The following is a 22,738-nucleotide window of genomic DNA, read 5'->3' on the forward strand; positions in this document are numbered from 1 at the left end:
CCCCGATGCTAACAAGGATTCCTCCCCCTAGAGAGAGCCAGCTGAAGAGGCCTTGAAGAGCAATGGCATGAATCTGGATCAGGCCATGAGTGAGTCATGGGACATGTTTCCGGGGGGTCTGGTCACACAGGGTGGGGGGGCTGCCTGCTGCAGGGATGAGGAGCAGGTGAACAGGCCACGCTGCACGCCTTGGCCACCTGGTCGCTGGGGACACATGCCAGCACCACGTGGACGTGGGTTTGCTTTGGTCACCTTTCCCGGCACTTCAGCCAGTCAGTGCGGGACTCCCATCTCGTCGGGGGCAGGGACAGCCCTGCGGAAAAGACACTGGGACCGCATGGTGCGGCTCACTCCCTGAGCTGGGACCGGCTGCTTCTGTTGTTTCTTTGGGGGCTTGGGGTCACACCTGCCAGTGCTCTCCTGGCTCTGCTCTCAGGACTCACTCCTAGTGGTTCTTGGGGTGACGGGGAGCCCATATGGGATGCCGTGGATTGAACCCAGGTGAGCTGCATGCAAGGCAAACGCCCTCCCTACTCTGCTCTCTCCGGCTCCCTGGGGCTTATTCTGGCCAGATGTGAGGCTTCCTGCCAAGGAGCCCGAGGCCTTGCTGGAGGTGCTTTAAAGAACAACATCCCGCCAGGAGTAAGCCCTGGGCATCGCTGGCCCAGAAACGAAACAAAAGAAAAACTGACCATAAGATGGGACGGACTGGAGAGATTGCAGAGTGAGCAGGGCACTTGCTTGCACAAGGTGTGCACAAGGTGAAGTGTATTCCCAGCCTGCCGTCAGATCCCCTGAGCCCCGGGCCAGAAGTGATCTCTGGAGACAGCCAGGTGTGGCCCCAAAACAGAAGAGTAAGAGCCAGGCTTGGTGTGTGCGCCCCACGTCCGGCTGTCCCAGGCTCATGTCCTGTGAAATCTGGATCACCGCCTGGCAAATGGCACTCGCTCTGTGTACGTGCATGTGCACACGTGTGTGCGTGTTTCTGTGTTTGCGCTAGCTCGCTGGTTATACCACCTTCCCATGAACCCTGAGATCACACTGAGAGTCGCTGAGTGTGAAGACAGTCAAGGCCAGGGCGGCCTCTTGCACGTCCAGGACTCTGCCCTCTGGTAGAAGCGCTGTGCTGCTTTGCCGGCTCTGAGCCCTGGACAGCACCCGGGCTCATGGTGCCTGCTTGTCAGACAAGTTTCCTCTGCAAAGCACCTCCCAGCCTCCCGCCACCAGCGCTGCCGAGCACTCAGCAGCCTGGGCATGGGGGCATCTCACGGGGGCACCAAATGCCAGGATAGGCCACAGGAGGCTTTTCATGCTCAGCTCGGGAGGTGTCTCCCGAGGCTGTCGGCCACAGGATTGCGTGGGGTTCCCAGACACACAAGGACCAACGCGGCTGTGAGCCACCCACGCGCAGACATGCAGCCGCCAGTGGCAGCTGTCCGGGCTGAGAATGGCAGGACGCGGGCGAGCCCAGCTCACCTGACGGCGGCCAAATGGAGAGTTAAGGGTGTGAAGCAGGACGTCGGGAAAAGGGTCCCTGAGGGGTCAGGGAGGCCCGGGAAGCTGACCCGGGCCCCCACGCCGCGCACCTGCCCTCAGCGGGTCCTGTTTACTCTGCTCCAGGTGCTCTGCTGGAAAAGAAGGTGGACATGGACAAGCGTGGCCTGGGAGTGACCGACTACAATGGGATGGTCACCAAACCTCTCGGCTGCCGCCCCCCAATCTCCAAAGAGTCTCCCGTGGACCGCCCCACCTTTCTTGACAAGGTAGGCGTCGCGGGCGGGTCGCTGGTTCTCGCCAGAGGCCGCAGCCATCCCACGTGCGTCCTCCATGCTGGCCAGCTTAGAGCCTTGTGGCTCTGTCGCCCCGCTTTCCTCCTCTGGTTGGGGAGCTCCTGAACCAGGCATGGCAGGGGCTCAAGGCGCCTTCGGCTCTGCTGTCTTCCTGGCTGGGGGTGACTGGGACTGTCAGGCTAACTGATATCTGTTAAGTCATTTCTTTTGGGGGGGGGGAGTCACACCCGACAATGCTCAGGGGTTACTCCTGGCTTTGCACTCAAGGATTACATCTGGTGGTGCTCAGGGGACCATATGGGATGCTGAGAATAGAACCTGGGTCAGCCGCGTGCAAGGCAAACACCCTGCCTGCTGTGCTATCGCTCCAGCCCATCATTTCTTGAGTGCAAACAGCATCTTCATCCTGTTTCCCTTTTCCCCTTTCCTCTCTTCCCTTTGCCCCTGTCCTCTATTCCCATTCCTCACCGTTTTCGGTCTTTTGGTTCCTTATTCAGCTATCCCCTCTACTTCCCCTGCCTGCTGGCAACCCCCGCGCAGCTCACCCTTGCTTTCTCCCGTCAGGACGGCGGCCTAGTGGAAGAGCCCGCGACTTCACCGTTTTTGCCTTCGCCAAGCCTGAAGCTCCCCCTTTCAAACAGTGCACTCCCTAATCAGGCCCTGGGTGGGGTTGCCTCAGGGCTGGGCATGCAAAACTTGAATTCTTCTCGACAGGTAAGGTTTCAGGGGAGTGCGGCCTGTGTCCCCCGTGCCCATCACGGAGCAGTTGGGACAGGAGCTGGCCTCCGGTGGATGAGTCTGGGTTCCTAAGGGCAGCTGGAGAGGGGCTGGGCCGGGACCCTCGGGGTCTCCCCACCATCCAGTCGAACTCAGTTGTTCAGAGGAGAAGCCCCAGAATGTCAGGCGAGAGCCCATCTGAGGCACTGCCCCGAGCCCTCTGGTTCCTGCACCTCAGGGGCAGCGTCTCGTCCTCAGGCCCCAGCTTCAAGCTGTGCAGCCTGGCCCAGAGCACCCCGCAGTGCCCCCGAGCACTGCTCGAGAGGTCCCAACGAGTATTATTTTCATTTCAAGCCAAAGCCAAGAAGCGTCTGTGAGCTCAACAGCCCTGCCAGGCCTTTCCTCTCGGAACATGCTCTGCAGAGGAAAGAGGGCCCGAGGGGTTGGGTACTGGGCCCTGCTTTTCCCCCTGGTCTCGGGGGAGGCATCTCTCCATGGATGCTGATTTTGGGGGTGCCCCTGCCCCAGCGGCATCCCAGCTAGCTCTCTGGCACCTCACACTGCCACCCCTGAGAGACGGAGAGGCTCGGGGCCCGCTGGAGGCCGCTCCAGGAAGCCAGGGCCTGTCAGAGCTCATCGAGACTCTGCATTCTTGGCAGCACTCGACTGGCTGCTTGGGTTTGCCACGCCCCTCGGTCCCCGCTTGCTGGAACTTCCTGGGGTTCCTGCCGAGAATTGCCGTTCCCTCAGGCCTGCGCCTTGCTCCTCTTAGAGGCCTCGCGGAAATGGGCTTGGAGCCAACTAGCCTGCCCGTTACATTTGTGCAGACGCTGGCACCATTATTCTGACCGTGATGGCCAGATTGTGTCTGGCGCCGGTGTGTGGCTCTGGTGGTAGCACGCACCTGGTACGTGGGAGGCCCTGGGTTTGAATTCCAGGACTCACCGGGGGTGGCCCTGTCCCCTGAGCTCTATTCAGGTCCCTCCCCACCCCGACCAGAGTGAGCGTCATATACAGACAGTGCAGTGCCAGCAGGGGTGAAGGGACAGGCTCGGTAGAGCCGGTGCCCATTCCTCGCACCCCGTGCCCACCATCTGTCCATGCAGGGGTGGAGAGGCAGGCTCAGGAGAGTGGGCGCCCCCGTGCAGGGGTGGAGGGGCGGGCTCAGGAGAGCGGGCGCCCCCGTTCAGGGTGGAGGGGTGCACCTTCCCTGCGCACTCTGCAGCCAGCACTCCGTCCCGCAGCTCCCGAGTGGCAATCTGGGCGTGTTTGGCAGCAGCGGAGCGCCAGCAGCCAGGACCATGCAGCAGCCTCCGCAGCCCCCCGCGCCGCCTCTGAACTCCTCCCAGCCCAGCCTCCGCGCTCAAGTGCCTCCGTTTCTAACCCCTCAGGTCAGCCCTGGGTTCCCCTTCCACAGAGGGCCACCGCCTAGAGGGGACAACCCGCTCCAGGAACAGTCTGTGGTGGTGCCCGGGGGCAAGCTCAAAGGACACCGCAACTCACACCTTATGGTGGTCTCGGTCCTGGTCTTGGAATTGTTCCACCAGATCCCGGGAGAGACTTGGCGCTGGTGCATGCCCTGGCCTCCGAGCTGCTGACGCCAGTCCCCCTGTGGCAAACAGTTCCAGGAGCAGCCATGGATCCTTGAGCTCTTCTTGAGTGACCCCCGAAACATTTGTCACAGCTCACTTTTGCTGTAGAGATGGGGGGGTGGGCATTGCCCAGCAGAGTAAGGACCTTCTCTATACCACATTGTGGGCGACCGAGCCCAGACTCCCAAACGGGGAGAAGCCCCCGGGTCCCAACCCCTTCCAGATACTTGGTGTTTCGTATGTGCTGCCAGGATTGAACCAGGGGCCTCACACATGCAAGACAAGATCTGCTGCTGCCCTCTGTCCCAGATTGGGCTTAGGACAGAGATCAGGATGTTGTTTTTGTGCCTCTAAAGCATGTCAGTTTGTTTATGTTGATGTTTGAACAGCCCATGATTGTAGACTCTTGTCCGAGGTTTTTAAATTAGTGTTTCAGTTCTTACCCTTGTGTAGAAATACTGATACTCAGGGCCGGAGTGATAGTGCAGCTGGGAAGACTTTTGCCTTGCATGCGGCCTACCTGAGTTTATCCCCAGCATCCCATAGGGTCACCTAAGCACCTCCAGGAGGAATCCTGAGTACAGAGCCAGAAATAAGCCCTAAGCATTGCCAGGTGTGCCCCCCACCCAAAAAAAAGAATCCCCAGCACCATATATGGTCCCTGAATACCTCCATGTGTGGCAAAAAAAAAAAAAAGATAAAGCAAACTATCTTGGGACTGTAGCAGTAGTACAGTCGGAGGGTGCTGGCCTTGCACACGGCCAACCCAAGTTTGATCCCTGGCACCCCATATCGTCCCCCAGACCTGTTGGGAGTGACCCCTGAGCATAGAGCCAGCAGTAAGCCCTGAGCACTGCCAGGTGTGGCCCAGGACCCACAATGAATAAAACTATGTTGGATAAGCACTACGAGAAGCATAGACAGAATATTCTGGAAGAGTACCCAGACTGAAAGCCCTGGCAGGGAAGGTCTGAATTTGCCCAGAGCTGCAGCTGTGCTTGCTCCAACAGCCGTGGCTGTTCCCACCAGCTTGGAAACTAGACTTGGGGTTATTGCGGCCCCGGAATTGGGTCCGGGATGCCCCCTGCAGCTGGGAGGCCCGAAGCAGGGATAAGGCCAGAGTGGGGGACCTGCCCCCTGGGCCCTACGGGGCCCTCTTACTCACTCACCAGGAGCTTAGAAAAGTGGCCATTTGTCGCCATGATCCGGGAGGAAACCAGTTTTGCGTCTTCCTTTCCCCTCCCTCCCTCATGCTCAGAGGTCTGGGAGCGTGCAGTGATTCTGGACCCCATGAGGCTGTGTATGCCGTTTAATCTTCCCAAGAGACCCTGACGGTTCCCTTTGTGTCCGACAGGTTCAAGCACAGCTTTTGCAGTTTGCAGCAAAAAACATTGGTCTGAACCCTGCACTATTAACCTCGCCAATTAACCCTCAGCATATGACGATGTTGAACCAGCTCTATCAGCTGCAGCTGGTGAGTCACGCGCCCTCGCTCTCGCCCCAGCAGCCCCGGAACGCGCAGCTGGGCACTCGGCTCAGGGTGGTCCCCGCCACCAGCCGTGGCCTCTTTCCAGGAGCTCCGGGGTCAGTCCCCAGCACCGTGTGGTCCTTCAGGCATCTCTGGGAGCAGCCCCAGAGCACTGAGTCAGGATAGCCCCTGAACGCCACTGGATGTGCGTGCCTCCAGAACTTCAGACATTTTATTGTTTTGTTTTGTTGGGGGTTGGTTTTGATTCATCACCAGCATTTCTAAGATGGATGAAGACCTAGGTCTGGGACTTGTGCATGGTCTTATTAGAGTGGATGTTTAGCCTGAGCTTATTCTTACAAAGTCACGGTAACAGGGATGTTTGCGGACGAAGACAGTTTCAGCGGAAAGAATTGGGAGGAATCGGGAGGGGTTCAGGGGTGCCACACCCAGCAATCTCAGGGTTTCTCCTGGCGTGTTTGGGGGACATAGGGGGACACCGGGGATCACTGGGCTTTTCACTTGAGCTCTCCTTGCATTCCTCATCTGGCTTCCGAGCTGTTGCCCAGGGTGATTTTCAGAATCCCCTGAAGGGCTCCACATGAGAGAGAGAGAGAGAGAGAGAGAGAGAGAGAGAGAGAAGTTTGTTAACTTTCATTCAGCGTTCAAACTTCTCTCTCTGGGGGTCGGAGCAATAAGACAGCGAGTAGGGCATCCACCTTGCACGCAGCCAACCTGGGTTCAATCCCCAGCATCCCATATGGTCCCCCAGCACCACCAGGAGTAATTCCTGAGTGCAGAGCCAGGACTAAGCCCTGAGCATCACCAAGTGTGACCTAAAAACAAACAAAACCCCAAAACTTCTCTCTGAATTTCTAGAGCAGCATAATGTAATTAGTTTTTAATATTTGGGGGAGGGGGCAGAGAGATAGTATAATGAGTAGGGTGAGGAGTGATCCCTGAGCATTGCCAGGTATGGCCCTCCCCCTAAAAATAATAATTTTGATGTTCTTTTAATTTAACAAGTCTTAAAATTTTCAAGATTCTTACTCCCTTTCCATAAAAGAGCCTGTCCCGGTACCACGTGGGACTTCCTGTCGCAACCCCTTCTACCTGAGAAACTTTCCATGCCCCTGGGGTTGTGAGTATATGAAGTAGGTGTTCAGTCCAACATTTGCTGACAGCGAACGTTAATTTTTGAGTGGTTTTACATGACCAGCCCTCACATTCACTCCGGTGGCTCCCTGTGGGGGTCCCAGTCCAGTTTCAGACACTAGGCTTTAAAGCGCCAGTTACGGTTGTGTTCATCTTAGAGTCACACCCGGTGGTGTTTCAGGGATGGGGGATTTTTTTCGTTTGTTCGTGACTCTCAGGGATCACTCCTGGCAGGCCTCAGGGGACCCTGTGGGTGTCAGTGATCAAAGCCATTGGTTGGTCACTTGCAAGGCACGCACCCTGTCCGCTATACCCCCTCCCCTAGAAACTTCTTTTATCTGTACCTTTTATTGCCCCGTAAAGACTGAGAAAACAATGAATGATGTTTGCTCTGTTTTTGAAACAGACTATTTGTTCTTACTCAGAAATATTGGTAAAATCAAGTTTTGTTGCTAAGGTTTCAGGGCTAGTAAGGATTCACTTAAGTATTTCATTTCTCCATAATTTAAAGATTCGTGAAGTTTTTCTTTATTTGGATTCTATTTTAGCAAATTCTCTTGCCAAAACTATTTCCCCAAATTAAAATTTTCATAACCTTGGTTTTAGGGTTTTTGTTTTGTTTTGGGGCCACAGTCGGCAGTGCTCAGGGATTACTCCTGACTTTTCTCTCAGGAATTACTCTTGGCAGTGCTCAGGGGACCGAATGGGATGCCGGGGTAAACCCGAGTCAAACCCTCGTGCACGGCAAGTGTCTTACCGCTGTACTGTGTCTCCGGCCTCAGGTTTGGTTTCCTCCCAGCGGTGTGCAGGGCTTCCTGCTCACTCTGGGCAGGGACCCTGGAGTATGTGGGATCCAGCCCGGGTCAGCTGCATGCAAGGATTCCCACTGTACAAGGAACATTTTTTTTGTTTTATTTATTGAATCACTGTGGGAAAGGTTACAAAGCTTTCAGGTTTATGTCTCAGTCATGCAAATATCAAACACATTTCCCTTTACCAATACTTATTTTTTACCATGAAGAACCCCAATAAAAGCCCACCCCCCACCCCTCCCCGTCCCTGTGAGGCAGATGAATTCTAGTTAACACTCTATCTGCTTTGGTTAGATTCATTGTTTCAATAAAAGATTCACCACTATTATTTAGAGTTTACCCCCCCCAAAATCAGACATGCTGAAAAAGCATTGTGAAGTGATTTGCTTTCTACAGCTGGGTTCAAGAATTAAATGTTGGTTTTGGATTTCTGCTATTTTACCTATTGACCCTGGAAGTATTTCTACTGAAAGTCAGATAGTTAAGAAATTGGTTTCTGTGTTCTGGAGTCGTGGCCGTGCTGGAGAGCCGCTCGCGGGGGGCAACTGGTGGCCTCGGTAGGGCGTGAAGGGCGGAGCGAAACGCCCCCCTTCCCATGAGGTTTTAGTCGCCCCCACACTCCCGGCTCATACCTGCTGTCCACAAGGCTCCCATGTGGCCGCCATCTTTCTTTCCAGAGAGGAGAGGGTGAATGGGGCAACACCCTTTCCCCTCCGGCAGACTTGATGGCCTGGATCAATGCATAGTCCGTTCACTTTTCTGCTCCAAGCTGCTGGGTTCTGCATTAAGTCCTTGTGCTTCTGGGGCCGTGGCTGTGCTGGAGAGCCGCTCGCGGGGGGGCGACTGGTGACCTCGGTAGGGCGTGAAGGACGGACCGGAACGCCCCCCGACCCATGAGGTTTTAGTCGCCCCCACTCCCCCGGCTCATACCTGCTGTCCACCAGGCTCCCATGTGTCCGCCATCTTTCTTTCCAGAGGGAGAAGGGCGGAAGGGAGCAACACCCTTTCCCCTCTGGGCAGAAATGATTGCCTGGATTAACGCATAGTCCTTTTACTTTTCTGCTCCAAGCTGCTGGGTTCTGCATTAGGTCCTTGTGCTTCTGGGGCTGTGGCCGTGCTGGAGAGCCGCTCGTGGGGGCAACTGGTGGCCTCGGTAGGGCGTGAAGGGCGGAGCGAAACGCCCCCCTTCCCATGAGGTTTTAGTCGCCCCCACACTCCCGGCTCATACCTGCTGTCCACAAGGCTCCCATGTGGCCGCCATCTTTCTTTCCAGAGAGGAGAGGGCGAATGGGGCAACACCCTTTCCCCTCCGGCAGACTTGATGGCCTGGATCAATGCATAGTCCGTTCACTTTTCTGCTCCAAGCTGCTGGGTTCTGCATTAAGTCCTTGTGCTTCTGGGGCCATGGCTGTGCTGGAGAGCCGCTCGCGGGGGGCGACCGGTGACCTCGGTAGGGCGTGAAGGACGGACTGGAACGCCCCCCGACCCATGAGGTTTTAGTCGCCCCCACTCCCCCGGCTCATACCTGCTGTCCACCAGGCTCCCATGTGGCCGCCATCTTTCTTTCCAGAGGGAGGAGGGCGGAAGGGAGCAACACCCTTTCCCCTCTGGGCAGAAATGATTGCCTGGATTAACGCATAGTCACAAGGAACATTTTTAACCTGTCCAGTGGGCAAAGTTCCTGCATCCCTGTGCAGAAAACCCCATGGTCATTTTAGCCAGTTCTGCGGGGGGCGGAGGGGAGGTACCACTCTGCGCCCCATGACCAAGATCATCACAGGCCCCTGCTTCCCCAGGGGTGTTCATTCAGGCACTTGCCTTGTGTGCTGCCACCCCCAGTTTGAATCCCCAGAACTGCCTGTGGTGGCCCTAGCACCACCAGGGGACCCTCCTGAGCACAACCTGGAGTGGCCCAGAGCACCTTCAGTGTGGCCAGAAAACCGAACCAAACTTGAGCCCCCCCGCCGCCCCCCCCCCCCCCCCCCCCCCCGGTCTGGACGTGTGACTCACTCCAGCCCAGCAGCCGCCTCCCACGTGACCTCACTCCCAGAAGCCAGACCCAGGCACTGAGGTTCCAGTGAGACATTTCTCCTTTCGAGTACTTCTTGTTCACGGTAAACGTGACAGAGGAACAGGAAGCCTCGAGGCAGGGCTGGCCCTCTTCTCCCAGCTGTTCCGAAGGGGAGCCGGTGCCTTCTCCGATGCTCCTGTCCCTCCGTCCACAGGCGTACCAACGTTTACAAATCCAGCAGCAGATGCTACAGGCCCAGCGGAATGTTTCCGGACCCATGAGACAGCAGGAGCAGCAAGTAGGTCTCCCCGGGGGCTCGCAGCGGTGTCCCGGTCTGGCGGCCGGGGTTCCCGGCTGCGGGAGGGCCTGGCCCCGTCGTGGCTGCAGCAGCCGTGTCCTCCCCCAGGTCGCGCGCACAATCACTAACCTGCAGCAGCAGATCCAGCAGCACCAGCGCCAGCTGGCCCAGGCCCTGCTCGTGAAGCCGCCGCCCCCGCCGCACCTGTCTCTGCACCCCTCTGCAGGCAAGCCGGCCACCGACGGCTTCCCCCCACACCCCTCGGCCCCCGGCCTCCCGGACCTGCAGACCAAAGAGCAGCCGTCTCCGCCCAACACCTTCGCTCCTTACCCGCTAGGTGAGTCGCTCCCGCTCAGGTGGCCCCTGCCCTCTGTTGCTGCCGCAGACCGGGCCGGAGCAGCCTGGGGACAGGAAAACCCCAAGTCACCGGGAGGGTGTGTTCACCCTGAGTGCAGGAAGCCACCGTGAACTGACGGGACAGGTGCAGGCAGCACTTGGGGCTCTTGGTTCATCAGCTGCTCACCCGAAGGGCAGGGCAAGGCCAAGGCCCGGTGAGTGGGGGGAATCCGGCCCGAAGCCCCAGCAACACAGGCTCCGTGTTGAGCCCCAGGCCGGATCCCCTGGGCCAGCTGAAGGAAAGCACCGTGGGCGCAGTCTATGGTTTTTGTTTTGTTTTGTTTTGGGTCATACCCATCGATGCTCAGAGATCACTCCTGGCTCTGCACTCGGGAATTACTCCTGGCGGTCCTTGGGGGACCACATGGGAAGCCGGGAATCGAACCTGGGTCGGCCAGTGCAAGGCCAACGCCCTACCCACTGTGCTATCACTCTGGCCCTGTGGGCACAGTCTATGGAAGAACATTGCATCAGTGCAAGAGCGCGGTGGGAAGGCGTTGGCCTTGCACGCAGCCAGCTGGGGTTAGATCCCCAGCATCCCGTAGGGTCCCCTAGCCACTGCCCACCAGAAGTCACCCCTGAGCTTCGCCAGGTGTGGCCCAATGGACAAAAACAAAGTGAGGAGAGGATCTGAGCCCAGCGTCGCTCACTGCTCGTCCTGTCCCACAGAGCTGCCCGCCCCCCGCAGCCAGAGCTCAGAGTCAGCGCTTGTCAGACCCCTCCGGGATCAGCGAGGGGCACACAGCAGCACCCCAGCTCGCCAACGGGCCAGGGCACCAAGACTGGTCTGATGTTTGCAGTAGGTCCTGGCGGGAGCCCCGTCCTTGAGCTGACCCGGGTGCAGGGCAAGCCGCCCTCAGAAATGGGCCGCGGGACCTGGCCAGTGCAGCACGCGAGGCAGTTGCTGTGTGTGCGGCCAGCCCGGGCCCATCCCTGGCATGGGACCATTCTGGGCATGACCCCTGAGAAAGCCGGCCTCACATCCCCCAACAGAGGGGAGGGGCATTGGGCAGTTCCCTCCAGAGAACATGGGGTGGGTGCTCCCGCCCCCACACACAGCTCCCCGCCTGGCCAGCTGTGTGTGTTCTGCCCTCCCCCAGGGGAGACAGCCCTCCCCAACCCATGCCGTGGCTCTGTGGAACTCTGGGACAGGGTTTGGTCCGTAAGATTCTTTGGTTTGGTGCTTTGGGCCACACCCTGCAGTTCTCAGGACTCCTGGCTCTGTGCTCAAGGATCACTCCTGGCGGGCTCAGGGTTCCAGGGATCAGGCTCTTGCCAGCTGCATGTAAGGCAAGCGCCCCACTGGCTGTACTGTCGTGATCTGCTCAGTTTCTTTCCTGAGGTTGGGAGGGATTTCTCCTGTTGGGCCGTTTTTCTGTGGCTCGGAGGAACTTCAGGACCATGTGAGCTCTGAGATTGGAGTCACTGGTCTCCCTGGCTCCCTGGCCCTTTGTCCCAGACCTGCCGCATCTCAGGAGCTTCCAAACTTGCAGAACACTCTGGTGTTCGGGGCGGCACAGGAAGTTCCCCTGGATCCTGGCCGTGGACCCTGGGACCTCAGTAGCCTGAGCCGTCTCTCTCCACAGCTGGACTCAACCCAAACGTGAATGTCAGCAGCATGGACATGAGCGGGGGGCTGTCGGTGAAGGACCCGCCTCAGTCCCAGTCGCGCCTCCCTCAGTGGACACACCCCAGTCCAATGGATAACCTAACCGGTGCTGCACCTCTCGACCAGAACCCCAGCAAGCATGGTACGTCCTGCCCGCGGCCGAGTGCTGGCCCCGCGTAGGGCCCTGGGCTTGGTTCCTGGCGCTTCGTGACCTCCCGACGCCAAAGTGGAACCGAAAGATCTCAGGATGGGGGGCCTGAGACCCCAGCTGTGGAGGGCGAACTTCAGGAGCCTGGCTGCCCGGGCCTGTCCCCAGCACTGCATGGCCCCCGAGAATGGCCCGCTGTTGCGCCGTGAGGTGGGGGTGGGGGGGTTGTCCTGGAAAGAGATTGTCTTTGATAGCGTGACGGTCACGCAGAAAGGAAGGGAGCGATGCTGGTGGCCACGGTCATCACACTGTTGGGCGTGGCAGTCGCAGTTAGTTTTGCTTCCTCCAGAGCCGACTCCTGGCTCTGCACCTAGGGATTCTTTCCTGATGGTGCCCAGGAGACCACTTGGGTTGCTGCAGATTGAACCCAGGTCGGCCACTTGGAAGGCAAACGCCCTGCCCTGCCTGCTGGTAGACTCAACGATCTCGCCAGCCCTGAAGCATCGATTTCTGTCGTGAACTTCCCGATACTCTAAACCAACAACAGCAGTTTATTGATTTATTTCGGTTGAATTCAGAAAAAAACTCCATTAAAGGAAAGGGAAAGGAGGGACCAGAGTTCTAGAACAGAGGGTAGGATGTTTGTCTCTCTTACACCTGGCCGATCCAGGTTCGATCCCTGGCACCCCATGTGGTCCCCCAAGCACCCCAAGTGATTCCTGAGTGCAGAGCCAGGAGTAAGCCCTGAGCATCACTGGGTGTGGGCCACAAATAAAAAGGAAGGGAAAGAAGGCAGGGAAGCGCCGAGTTTATGGGAGGAGTCTCCTGAAGAGATATTACCAGCAGACAGTGTCATATTGGAGGAACTATGAAGCGTTTCCTGGAACGGAGGGTCCCAGCAGGAAAATGCTGAGTGGTCACTTGTACAGGAAAAGCATTCCAGCAGGGAGGCGCTAAGGGGCTGCTGGTCGTTCGGTCCCATCTGTCTGCGTCAGGGCCTCTGGACCCACGGGCAGGGCCTGAGCCAAACACCTGCACGAGTGACCGAGGCAGCCAAGCCGGTTGGTGACTGGGCAGCTCAGGACCGAAAGGGGGTGTCAGAGATCCTAGTCTCCAAAGCTCGACAGTCCCTTCTCAGAGACTCGCGGGTGCTCCCCGGGCTGGCCGTTCAGTCTCGTGGGGTCCGCTTCCCCCCAGGTGCTATCCCCGGAGGTCTGAGCATCGGGCCTCCATCTAAGTCCTCCATGGAAGACTCCTATAGCCGGTACGACTTAATCCAGAGCAGTGAGTCACCAGCCAGCCCTCCAGGGGCCGTCCCCCACAGCTGGTCCCGTGCCAAATCCGACAGCGACAAGATCTCCAATGGCTCCAGCGTCAGCTGGCCCCCAGGTGAGAGGAGCAGACACGCTTGGCCCTTCCATTGGACCCCACTTCCAGTGGATGATGATGGGGAGTGGGGGGCGGGGGGGTGATGCTGCACCACCGACGTCCCCTCCTGCAGCCGGTGCGTCTGTGCCCGGAAATAGATGGCTCAGGGGAGTCTGCAGCAGAGATGGGCCCCAGCATGTCACTTGCAGGCCCGAGTTTCCGTCAGTCAGGCTGGGGAGAGTGGTGGGTCCGAGCACAGGCCTCTGGGTCCATCCCCGGCACCGCATTCCAGGCCCCAGACTGAAGAAATTTGTAAATTACTGTGAAGTGACGCCACCAGCCTCATGCTCTCTCTGCTGGGGGATCACACCCAGCGGTGCTCAGGGACCACCCTCACCATGCCCTGCAAGCCCCGGAGCAAACCCTGGGGCTCTGCGAGGCAAGCCCGTGTTCCAGCCCCGTGAGCTGACTTCTAGCCCCATGAACTCATTTTAGTTTTCATTTGGAATATTTCAGAATTCCATCCTGGAGTTCCGTGGAAAGGACTTCAGAATATAGATCCCGAGAATGACCCCGACGTCACTCCTGGAAGTGTCCCCACCGGGCCCACCATCAATACCACCATCCAAGATGTCAACCGCTACCTCCTCAAGAGTGGAGGTGAGGCCGGGCGCGGGCGGGCCACCTCCAGGGCCTTCCCTTGTCGTGGGTGTGAGCGGGAGCCGGGAGTCCGGCGGCAGGGGCGAGGGGGTGGCGGGTCAGCAAACTGCTTTCCCTGGACTCGCCCAGGCAGCTTGCTCATAAGCAGTAGCTCATGAAATTGTGTTCTCACCATTACGCTTTGCAGTGAAGAGGGTTCTGCTTGAAACCTCTTTACCCGAGCCCAGAAGTGAAGTGTGCTCGTTCATCTCAGCTTAGCTTTCCTTCCCACCGAACAGTCTGGCAAAAAAATGAAACCAGGGCTGGAGCCATAGTACATGTCCAAACATGGGTTTGACCCCTGACACCACACATGTTTCCCAAAGGCCCACCAGGAGCAGCCTCTGAGTTCAGAGCCAGGAGTGAGCCCTGAGCACATCTGGGTATGACCCCAAAAAAAAAAAATGGGGGGCTGGAGCAATAGCACAGCGGGTAGGGCATTTGCCTTGCACGCGGCCAACCCAGGTTTGATTCCCAGCATCTCATATGGTCCCCTGAGCACCCTTGGAAGTGATTCCTGAGTGCAGAGCCAGGAGTGACCCCTGAGCATCGCTGGGTGTGACCCAAAAAGAAAAAAAATCTTTTTAGTTACAGCCTGAAACCCAGGCAGGGAAGGCAGCTGGGTGGGTGGGGCCGGGGTCACCTTTCCAGCGCCACCTGGTCCCCAGGTATGACACTGAACCCCATGTGGCCCCGAGCACCGCAGAGTTTGGCTTACAGTGCACAGCAGAGACAGAGCAGGGCCCGCACTCTCCCAGGCACAAACGCGGACTGCTGAGGCCGGCACAGCCCAGTCAGGTGGCCAGGGGGGCTGGGACAGAGAGAAGTCAAGCTGACAGTGCCAAGGGAACAGTGCTCGGTGTGCCAGGCCGCCGGGACCAAAACACACCAGGCTGGAGCCCACCTCGTGGGTGGGACACCCGGGGGATTCCCAGCACCGCCCCCGCCCCCCGTGGCCCCAGAGCTCTGGGCTCCCGGCTCTCCTGCCTTGACCCGCGTTTGTGGGTGGATGCCCAAGCCCCGCTTGTCCCCGCAGGCTCGTCCCCGCCGTCGTGTCCGAGCGCCGCGCTGCCTTCCTCCAGTGCCTGGCCGCTCAGCGCCCCCGCCTACGGTCGCCCGTTCAGCAGCCTGGCGCCAGCACCCAGCACTGCAGGTACCGGCGCCACGCCCAGTGCTCTCGCTGCTCGGCTAGGCCCAGAGCCCCGTGCAGTGGCCCCAGGGGAGCGGCACACCCAGCCGAGCCCGGGGGCTCCCGACCTGAGCAGGAGAGAGACCGTGGGAGGCCTTCTCTCCGCCGCCCCGCTTGGTGCCAGCCAGGGCCCTGCCTTCCTGGGAGAAGTGGGGGTTCCCAGAGGATGGGGGAGCACGGCTGGGGCCTGCTTGTCCCAGAGTGGCCCGACGCACTTGGGGCCAGACCACCGAGCCCTCCAGCGTTCCTCTGCCTCTGCCTGAGGCTCCGTCCCGCTCCCCGCAGACTCCCTGAGCAGAAGCCTCGTCTCAGGGTGCTAGTGGGCAGCCCAGGGATGGTGACCGCGTGCCCCTCCCTCTGCCTCTCCAGGGAAACTGTCAGACAGCAAGTCCACGTGGCCCTCCAGCCCCGCCTCCCACACACCAGCCTCGCTGTCGCACGAGCTGTGGAAGGTGCCCAGGAACTCGGCGCCCACGCGGCCTCCCCCCGGGCTGACCAACCCCAAGCCTTCCTCCACCTGGGGAGCCAGCCCCCTCGGCTGGACCAGCTCCTACTCCTCGGGTGCGTGACAGTCCCGGTGCTGCGGGTCCCGAGGCCGCCCCTGCACTCCAGGCTCCCCTCGCCGGGTCCCCTCCTGCCTACCCCACCGTCAGGAGCAGTCCCTGCAGCCTAAGAAACAGACATCTGGAGCGAGAGTGGGCACAGCGGGCAGGGGGGCGGCCTTGTGTGCAGCTGACCCGGGTTCAATTCCCGACCCCCCGTGTGATTCCCCAAGCACAGCCAGTGTAGCATCGCCGCACCCCTCCCCCCGAAGGGGAGAAAAGCTGAGGGCCTGCAAGGGTCTGGCGCTGTCAGCAGGCGCTGATCTGATTCTGGGCCTTCCCGGGACCAGGGGTGCGGCCCAACCCGACTCCCCTCAGTCTAGACAGACGCCCAGAGCCCGGGCTGCAGGGGTCGTGATGACGTGACCCTCTCCCGGCCACCGCAGGTTCCGCCTGGAGCACCGACACCTCAGGCAGAGCAAGCAGCTGGCTCGTTCTCCGCAACCTCACACCCCAGGTACCCGCCGTGGGGGGGGGGGGGGTGGTGCAGGGTTTCGCACACATGTGTGTCTGAGCAGAGGTGAGCTGGGAAGTGGCGAGCAGGCCCGCCCGGTCCTGTGAATTGTGAACTTCCTGCCCTCTAGGGTTTAAAATGCGTCATGTGGGGCTGGAGCAATAGCACAGCAGGTAGGGCGGTTTCCTTGCACGCAGCCAACCCGGGTTCGATTCCCAGCATCCCATATGGTCCCCCGAGCACCGCCAGGAGTCATTCCTGAGTGCAGAGTCAGGAGTAACCCCTGTGCATTGCTGGGTGTGACCCAAAAAGCAAAAAAAATAAATAAAATGCGTCATGCGGCTGTCCCCGTGTCAGATGGGGGACATGACCCCCTGTCAGACACCCAATCACAGGTCACAGGGCCCCAACATGTTTGAATGATGAAGGTGCAACAGCCGGAGACGAAAACAAATAGTTCTGCCTTTGCTGCAGACCCGCTTCCGGCCCGTGGTGCGCTTCCCCAGAGCTGGGCCGTTCCCACCAAAGGCCTGGAAATGGCTCTCGGGGCTGGGAGGCTGGGCAGGGGGTGCAGACCACAGGCGGGCTTCCTGCCCCTGACAGACTGACCCGGGGGCTGCAGGGGTCAGCGTCACGGCTCGGAGCCCCCCTGAAGCCCGCACTCTGCTTCCTCTGCAGATCGACGGCTCCACACTGCGCACGCTGTGCCTGCAGCATGGGCCCCTCATCACATTCCACCTGAACCTGACGCAGGGCAACGCCGTGGTCCGCTACAGCTCCAAGGAGGAGGCCGCCAAGGCCCAGAAGTCCCTGCACATGTATGTGCCCGCCTCGGCCATGCAGATGGCCTAGCGTCCCCACCCGCATCTGCCCGGCGGGGTCTGCCTGTGGCCTCCCTTCCTCCTCAACTGACTCCTGGCTCTGGGCCCAGGGGCCCCTCCTGGGAGGCCTTCGCCCCACACTCTGCCAGGCCCCTCCCCTCTGAGGACAGCCTGGATCGGAGGCTGCTTCCGGGGCCTCATGGTGCTTCAACTGAGCCTCTCTTTCAAGGGCTCCTAAAGCCCAGAGCGGGCACATCCTGGGGCGGTGGGGCCGGGGCCAGCACAGCCGGCAGTGCCCGCGAGAGGGGAGGGCCGCTCTCTGGCAGGGGTTGTGGGACCGCGCCCCTCCACCCTGGGCGTCCCCTCCCGGCAGTCCTGCTCTCCACAGTCAGAGTACTACACTGCTGCACACTGGGCCACCACACGTAGCCGGCACCCGCAGCTCCCATAGCATCCACAGCACCCACAGCATCCACACCGTCCACGGCTCACAGCACCACACCGTGGCCCGGCAGCAGCACAGCTGCTCCGGTGGAGGCTGAGGAGCGAGCGGGCTTCGGTGCTGCCCGGCTGGGGCTGCGCACAGGAGCCCAGCGAGCTGGGCCGGGAGCTCGGAGCTGCTCTGCGCGTGACGAGTTTGTTTTGGGGGTTTGCACGTGACCACTCGGGTCACTCCTGGTGGCGCTTTGGTACCAGACCCTGGTGAAGCACGCAGCCAGCGCCTACCCTGCCTTGTGTCCCCTGCTCCTCTGGATTCAGCTTCAGGCTCTTTGGGGGCTGGAGAGTCAGTGGCGGGGGAGGGGGCAGCCTTGAGCACTGTCCCCACCAGGGGTCACTCCTGAGACCCAGGGCGAGTTTCTGAGCGCCCAGCAGTGTGACCTTGGGCCCTCCCCATTCAGAAAGGGCACCCCTGGCTGGCACCCACTCACTGGGCCGGGGGCGAGGCAGCCAAGGCCACTCCTGTTGCTGCTGGACCTGCTGGGCAGCTGCCTCCAGGGCTCGCTCCTCGTCTCCCGCCTCCCCCACCGAGCCGGAAGCCCAGAACTGTCCTTCCCTGTCCCGCTGCCATGACGCCTCGGTGTGGCCACACGGGGTCTCTCCATGACTCCTGCTGTGCGTCCGCAGCCGCGCGGGGGGCGTGCTATTTGGTTGTTTGCCTCTCTGTGCTTCTGCCCTGCCGTCGTGAGCCGCGCTGCCCTTGATGCGGGCCCCTCCTGCCCACCAGGGCTTCTTCCAGGCTCTGGGCTCGGGGACTGTGGAGCTGGGGAGTCTGACCCAGGTGGGCATGTACAGAGGCCCCAGCCCTCCTGAGGCCCCTCCGTCCTGTTTGCCGTAGTCACTGCCATGGCATCCACCCCGGCACAACGCAGGGTCCCCTCCCACCATCTGCATCCCGGGCCTGTGGTGGCCACCGTGGCGCAGGGCCAAGGGGGTGGCTGAGGCCCCCGGGGTTCCGCTCAGGGGCCTGGAGGCTTCTCGGTTGCGCCTGTGCATGTGGCTGTTGCCGTCCCTAGGCCGTCTTGGGGAAATGGCCCTTCAGATCCTCTGGGGTTTCCGTATTGTAGTTACTGAGTGGTAAGAGTTCCTGACTCCAATTTTTTGTTTGTTTTGGTTCGGACTTGGGGGCCACACCTGGCCTAGGTCACTCCTGACTGCACTCAGGGGTCAGTCCTGGTGGGGCTCAGGGGATCCTGTGTGGAACCCAGGTCGACTGCGAGCAAGGCAAGTGCGCTGCCTGCTGTGCTATCGCTCTGGTCCTAGTTTTTCGTCTTTGTTTTTGTATTTTTTATTTTTGGGCGATGCTCTGTGCTCAGGGATCACTCCTGGCGGGGCTTGAAGGACCATTTAGGATGCCGGGGATCAAACCAGGCTGGGCGTTATGCAAGACAAGCGCCCTACCAGCAGTACTCTCTGGTCCCAGGCTTTATTTTTTGGGCCATACCCTCTGTTGCACAGGGAACCATGGGGGGTGCTGGGGATTGAACCGGGGATGGCTGCAGCAGTGCCAACACCCTCTGCACTGTGCTGTTCCTCCGGCCCAATTTTCATTTGTCTTGTCTGGTTGCTGGGCTCTCCGCCAGAGCGGTCACACCTGTGCCGTTCTCAGGGTCTCAGCTCAGGTTTGTCACTAGGCGGTCTGCTGTGTGCGCCGTCCCCTCTTTGTTGGGAGCGGTCCCTGTGAAAGGCCATCTGGCCGGCTGGATGTGCCCTGCACGAGGCGTTCATGCGATCCCTTCTCTCCTTAACGTGGGCATTGTGCGGTGCGTGGGTCAGGTCACCCGTGCTGTTCAGTGGTCAAGTCTCCTTGCAGGGCTGGAGACGGGGGGGTGGGGGGTGGGCAGCACAAGCGCTTGTCATGCACAAAGCCAACCCGGGTTCCTTCCCCCGCTCCCCTTGAACCCCTGAGTGCAGACAGGAGTTAAGACCTGTGCACAACTGGATGTGCCTCCTCCTTAAATCGCCCCCCTAAAAAGTCAGTTCAGTTGTGGTGTATACATATTTTTTCTTTTGGGGTCACACCCAGCGATGCTCATGGGTCTCCTGGCTCTGCACTCAGCTATTATTTCTGACAGGACTCAGGATTTGGGGTGCCGGGGATCGAACCCAGGTTGGTCACGGTCAAGGCAAACTCCCTCCCCGCTGTGTTGTCCTCTGGCCTCGGGATCATGACGCGTATTTCTTTCTAATGAGCGGCTGGTCTCAGCTGGTGAATTGTGATCTGTCTGTCGTTTCCTTTCCTCGTCTTCATTGGGCTTGCCTGCAGCATGATGCTGGCCTCAGCAGTGCGTCAGGGAGCGTCCCCTCCATGCCCATCTCTGGAGGAGGGTGACATCAGTTCCTCGAGTGTGCCACCCCCACCCCCCGTGCTGGCCGCTTTCCGAGGGCTGATCCAGCCCCCGTGCTGCTGGGGTGGCCATTGCTGCGACCTTAGTAGCTTGTAAATGTCTAGGGCTTCGTCCCTCTGCCGGGCTGTCCAGAGCCAGCCCTAGCCACGGCCGCTGAGGTGTCAGCTGTCCCTCTCTTATCCCCTCCCAACTCCCCGCAAAGGTGCCCCGCGTCCGCGTTCTAGAGAACAGGTGTCTGACCAGTGCCCTGCTCTTCTAGGTGTGTCCTGGGGAACACCACCATCCTGGCGGAGTTCGCTGGTGAGGAAGAAGTGAACCGTTTCCTGGCCCAGGGGCAGGCCCTGCCTCCCACCTCCAGCTGGCAGGCCAGCAGTGGCACCGGCCAGACGCGGCTGGGCACCTCGGGCAGCTCCCACGGCCTGGTACGGAGCGACGCCGGCCACTGGAACGCCCCGTGCCTGGCCGGCAAAGGGAGTAGCGACCTGCTGTGGGGCGGCGTCCCCCAGTACTCGAGCAGCCTGTGGGGGCCTCCCAGCACGGACGATGGCAGAGTGATCGGAAGCCCCACCCCCCTGAATACGCTGCTCCCCGGCGACCTGCTCAGCGGGGAGTCCATGTAGGGCGGCACCCCGATACCTCTGTTCGGAATGAAGGCGAGCTTCCCGACGGCGTGGACTGCGTGATGCCAGGACCTCTCACAGCTTTTCATTTTGTGTTGTCTTATGTTTGTCTGGTGTGTGTCATTTTTGATTTTTTTTTTTTAAGTATAAAAGCTGCTTAGAATAGTTCTATCATGAAGGGCACTTTTCAGATCGTGGGCTGGAAAGGGGGTTCTGTGGGGTCAGGCGGGCGCCGGTGACGGTCATGCACATTTCCAGGGCCCCGCGCCGGGTGCCCCTCGCCGAGGGCGCGCCGAGCCCTGGGTCCCCACAGAGCCGCCCGTGCACATGTCCCTTGTTTCATTACTTCTTCATGTCATTTTTTATCCCAAAAAAAAAAATATTTTTTAAAAGTTAAAGAAAAAGACATATCAAACATGCAAATACTTGAACCCAGCAGGCCAATAATGAAATGTGAACACCTTCCGTCTGCCCACCGGGCGTCGGCGTAGACAGCTCGAGGGCGGCCTGGCGCGGAGCCTGTGTGCGTGTGTGCGCGTGTGTGTGCGTGTGTGCGTGTGCGCGGGCACACGTGGCGTGGGCAGGCGGGACGGGGTTTCCCGTGATGCAGTATATGCTTCTCCGGCGCATCGTTCGGACGTTTGGTCCTCTCGGCGTCTTCCTTTGCACTGAGTGTCCGCCCGCCCTCCAGCCGCTCCGCACTCACCAGGACTCGCGACAGGACCCACGCAGGCTGGGGCTGGCGGAGACCCGTGTCGATGTTTACTCCAGGACCCTGCCCGCGTGGACACTGGGCGGCCGGTCAGGGGCCCCGCCGGTAGCGGCTCCGGGCGCCGCGGGGAGCAGAGGCAGAGGAAAAGCGGCCGCTGGACTGTGGCCATAGATACTGGTGGACACGCATGTCCCGCGGCGGGACGGGAACGAGCACTTGGACTGGTGGTGGCGCTCAGGCCGCGCCGTGGGCGCCCACCTGTTTACAGACCTTTTTTTCTCCTTCAGACTTTAAGATTTAAAAAATGTTTTTTAAAGGAATTAAAATTAAAAAAAAAAGACTTCCGTGGTAAAGAGCCTATTTTCAGAAAGCAGATGCGCTACTCCGGAGCTCTGGACGGGCAGTGTTGTCCCCACCGCCGAGAACTGTGGCCCCGTCGGGCCGGATGCCGCGTCGCTGTTGCACAGGCGACTGCCCCCGGGAGGCCGGTTCCCGAGGGCAGCCCCGACCATTCATGTATTTTTAAACCCGACTCCTAGCACTGAAGATGTTATTTAAAAAAAAAACAACAAAAAAAGAAAAAGAAAAAAAACGAAAAAAGAGGAAAAAAAAAACACACAAAGAAGAAAAATCCCTAATCTCTAATGTGTAGCAGTTACATATTTACCAAATAATGGACTCAAAAGAAATAGATGTTTGAAGAGTGCTTTATATATTAAAAATTGCTTTATGTTTTAAAAAAATGATCAATGTTTTGTTTTGCAAGAAAGAAAGACAATGGAGTAACATACCCTCAAGTATGTTTAAAAAAAAAATATATGAACATTGTGCTCCCTGCCTGCCTGATCAGGAAATTTGTGCATTACATTTTTTTTAATTAGCTTTTTAATGGTTTTATCAAAAGAAAAAAAAAGAAAAAAATATAAAAAGTTTTAAAAAAAGGTCCTGCAAGGTTTTGCAGATCAACAAAAGCTGGTTTTCTAGAGGATCATGAACTATGCACAAACTGGGTTCCAGGCTTCTGTTCCTGAGTGAGTAGTGTACGTAGCTAGACACCCCTCAGAGTCGCATCTCATCACCACCCCCGGGCACCTGTGCCAACGGGCGCCCAGGTGGCAGCTCTCTGCTGCCACTGAGCACCGAGTGGTAGAAAAACTCCTGAGACTTTAAAATTGGGGGTGGAAGAATCTGGTTTTGTTTTTTTGTTGGGTTGGGGAGGGAGTTTTGGGGGGTGGCTTTTTTTTTTTGACCGTTTATTTTGAATTAAAGATGTCTGTAACTCTGAGATTAAAAAAGCAAGTTTGTGGCTCTTAATGTTTCTCCTCATAGAATGTGATTGTTGAAGAACATGCACCGAAAGTTGCTTCCACAAGTACAACGCTTTGTTGAATCTTAATAAATTGCAATTTTTTTCTTGACTGTTCAAATAAA

General features: G+C 58.9%; 1 protein-coding gene and 1 pseudogene across 2 annotated transcripts in view; one reads left to right on the top strand and one right to left on the bottom strand.

Annotated features, from left to right (window-relative positions):
* TNRC6C (trinucleotide repeat containing adaptor 6C) overlaps nucleotides 1-22,738 on the top strand; it is a 99,097-nt gene extending 76,359 nt beyond the window's left edge. For both annotated transcript variants that reach the window (XM_056115749.1, XM_056115750.1), the window contains exons 9-23: nucleotides 32-89; nucleotides 1,621-1,763; nucleotides 2,355-2,504; nucleotides 3,752-3,898; nucleotides 5,454-5,573; nucleotides 9,760-9,843; nucleotides 9,952-10,180; nucleotides 11,826-11,990; nucleotides 13,194-13,385; nucleotides 13,881-14,024; nucleotides 15,100-15,216; nucleotides 15,622-15,813; nucleotides 16,241-16,311; nucleotides 16,987-17,126; nucleotides 20,235-22,738. In XM_056115749.1, coding sequence (XP_055971724.1) covers nucleotides 32-89; nucleotides 1,621-1,763; nucleotides 2,355-2,504; nucleotides 3,752-3,898; nucleotides 5,454-5,573; nucleotides 9,760-9,843; nucleotides 9,952-10,180; nucleotides 11,826-11,990; nucleotides 13,194-13,385; nucleotides 13,881-14,024; nucleotides 15,100-15,216; nucleotides 15,622-15,813; nucleotides 16,241-16,311; nucleotides 16,987-17,126; nucleotides 20,235-20,595 — 2,313 coding nt within the window. In that variant the 3' untranslated portion in view covers nucleotides 20,596-22,738. The remainder of the gene's footprint in view (nucleotides 1-31; nucleotides 90-1,620; nucleotides 1,764-2,354; nucleotides 2,505-3,751; nucleotides 3,899-5,453; nucleotides 5,574-9,759; nucleotides 9,844-9,951; nucleotides 10,181-11,825; nucleotides 11,991-13,193; nucleotides 13,386-13,880; nucleotides 14,025-15,099; nucleotides 15,217-15,621; nucleotides 15,814-16,240; nucleotides 16,312-16,986; nucleotides 17,127-20,234) is intronic.
* LOC130024991 (uncharacterized) lies at nucleotides 5,832-5,955 on the bottom strand (annotated as a pseudogene).

This window comes from Sorex fumeus, unplaced genomic scaffold (assembly GCF_029834395.1).
Source record: "Sorex fumeus unplaced genomic scaffold, SorFum_2.1 ptg000029l, whole genome shotgun sequence".
NCBI lineage: Eukaryota > Metazoa > Chordata > Mammalia > Eulipotyphla > Soricidae > Sorex > Sorex fumeus.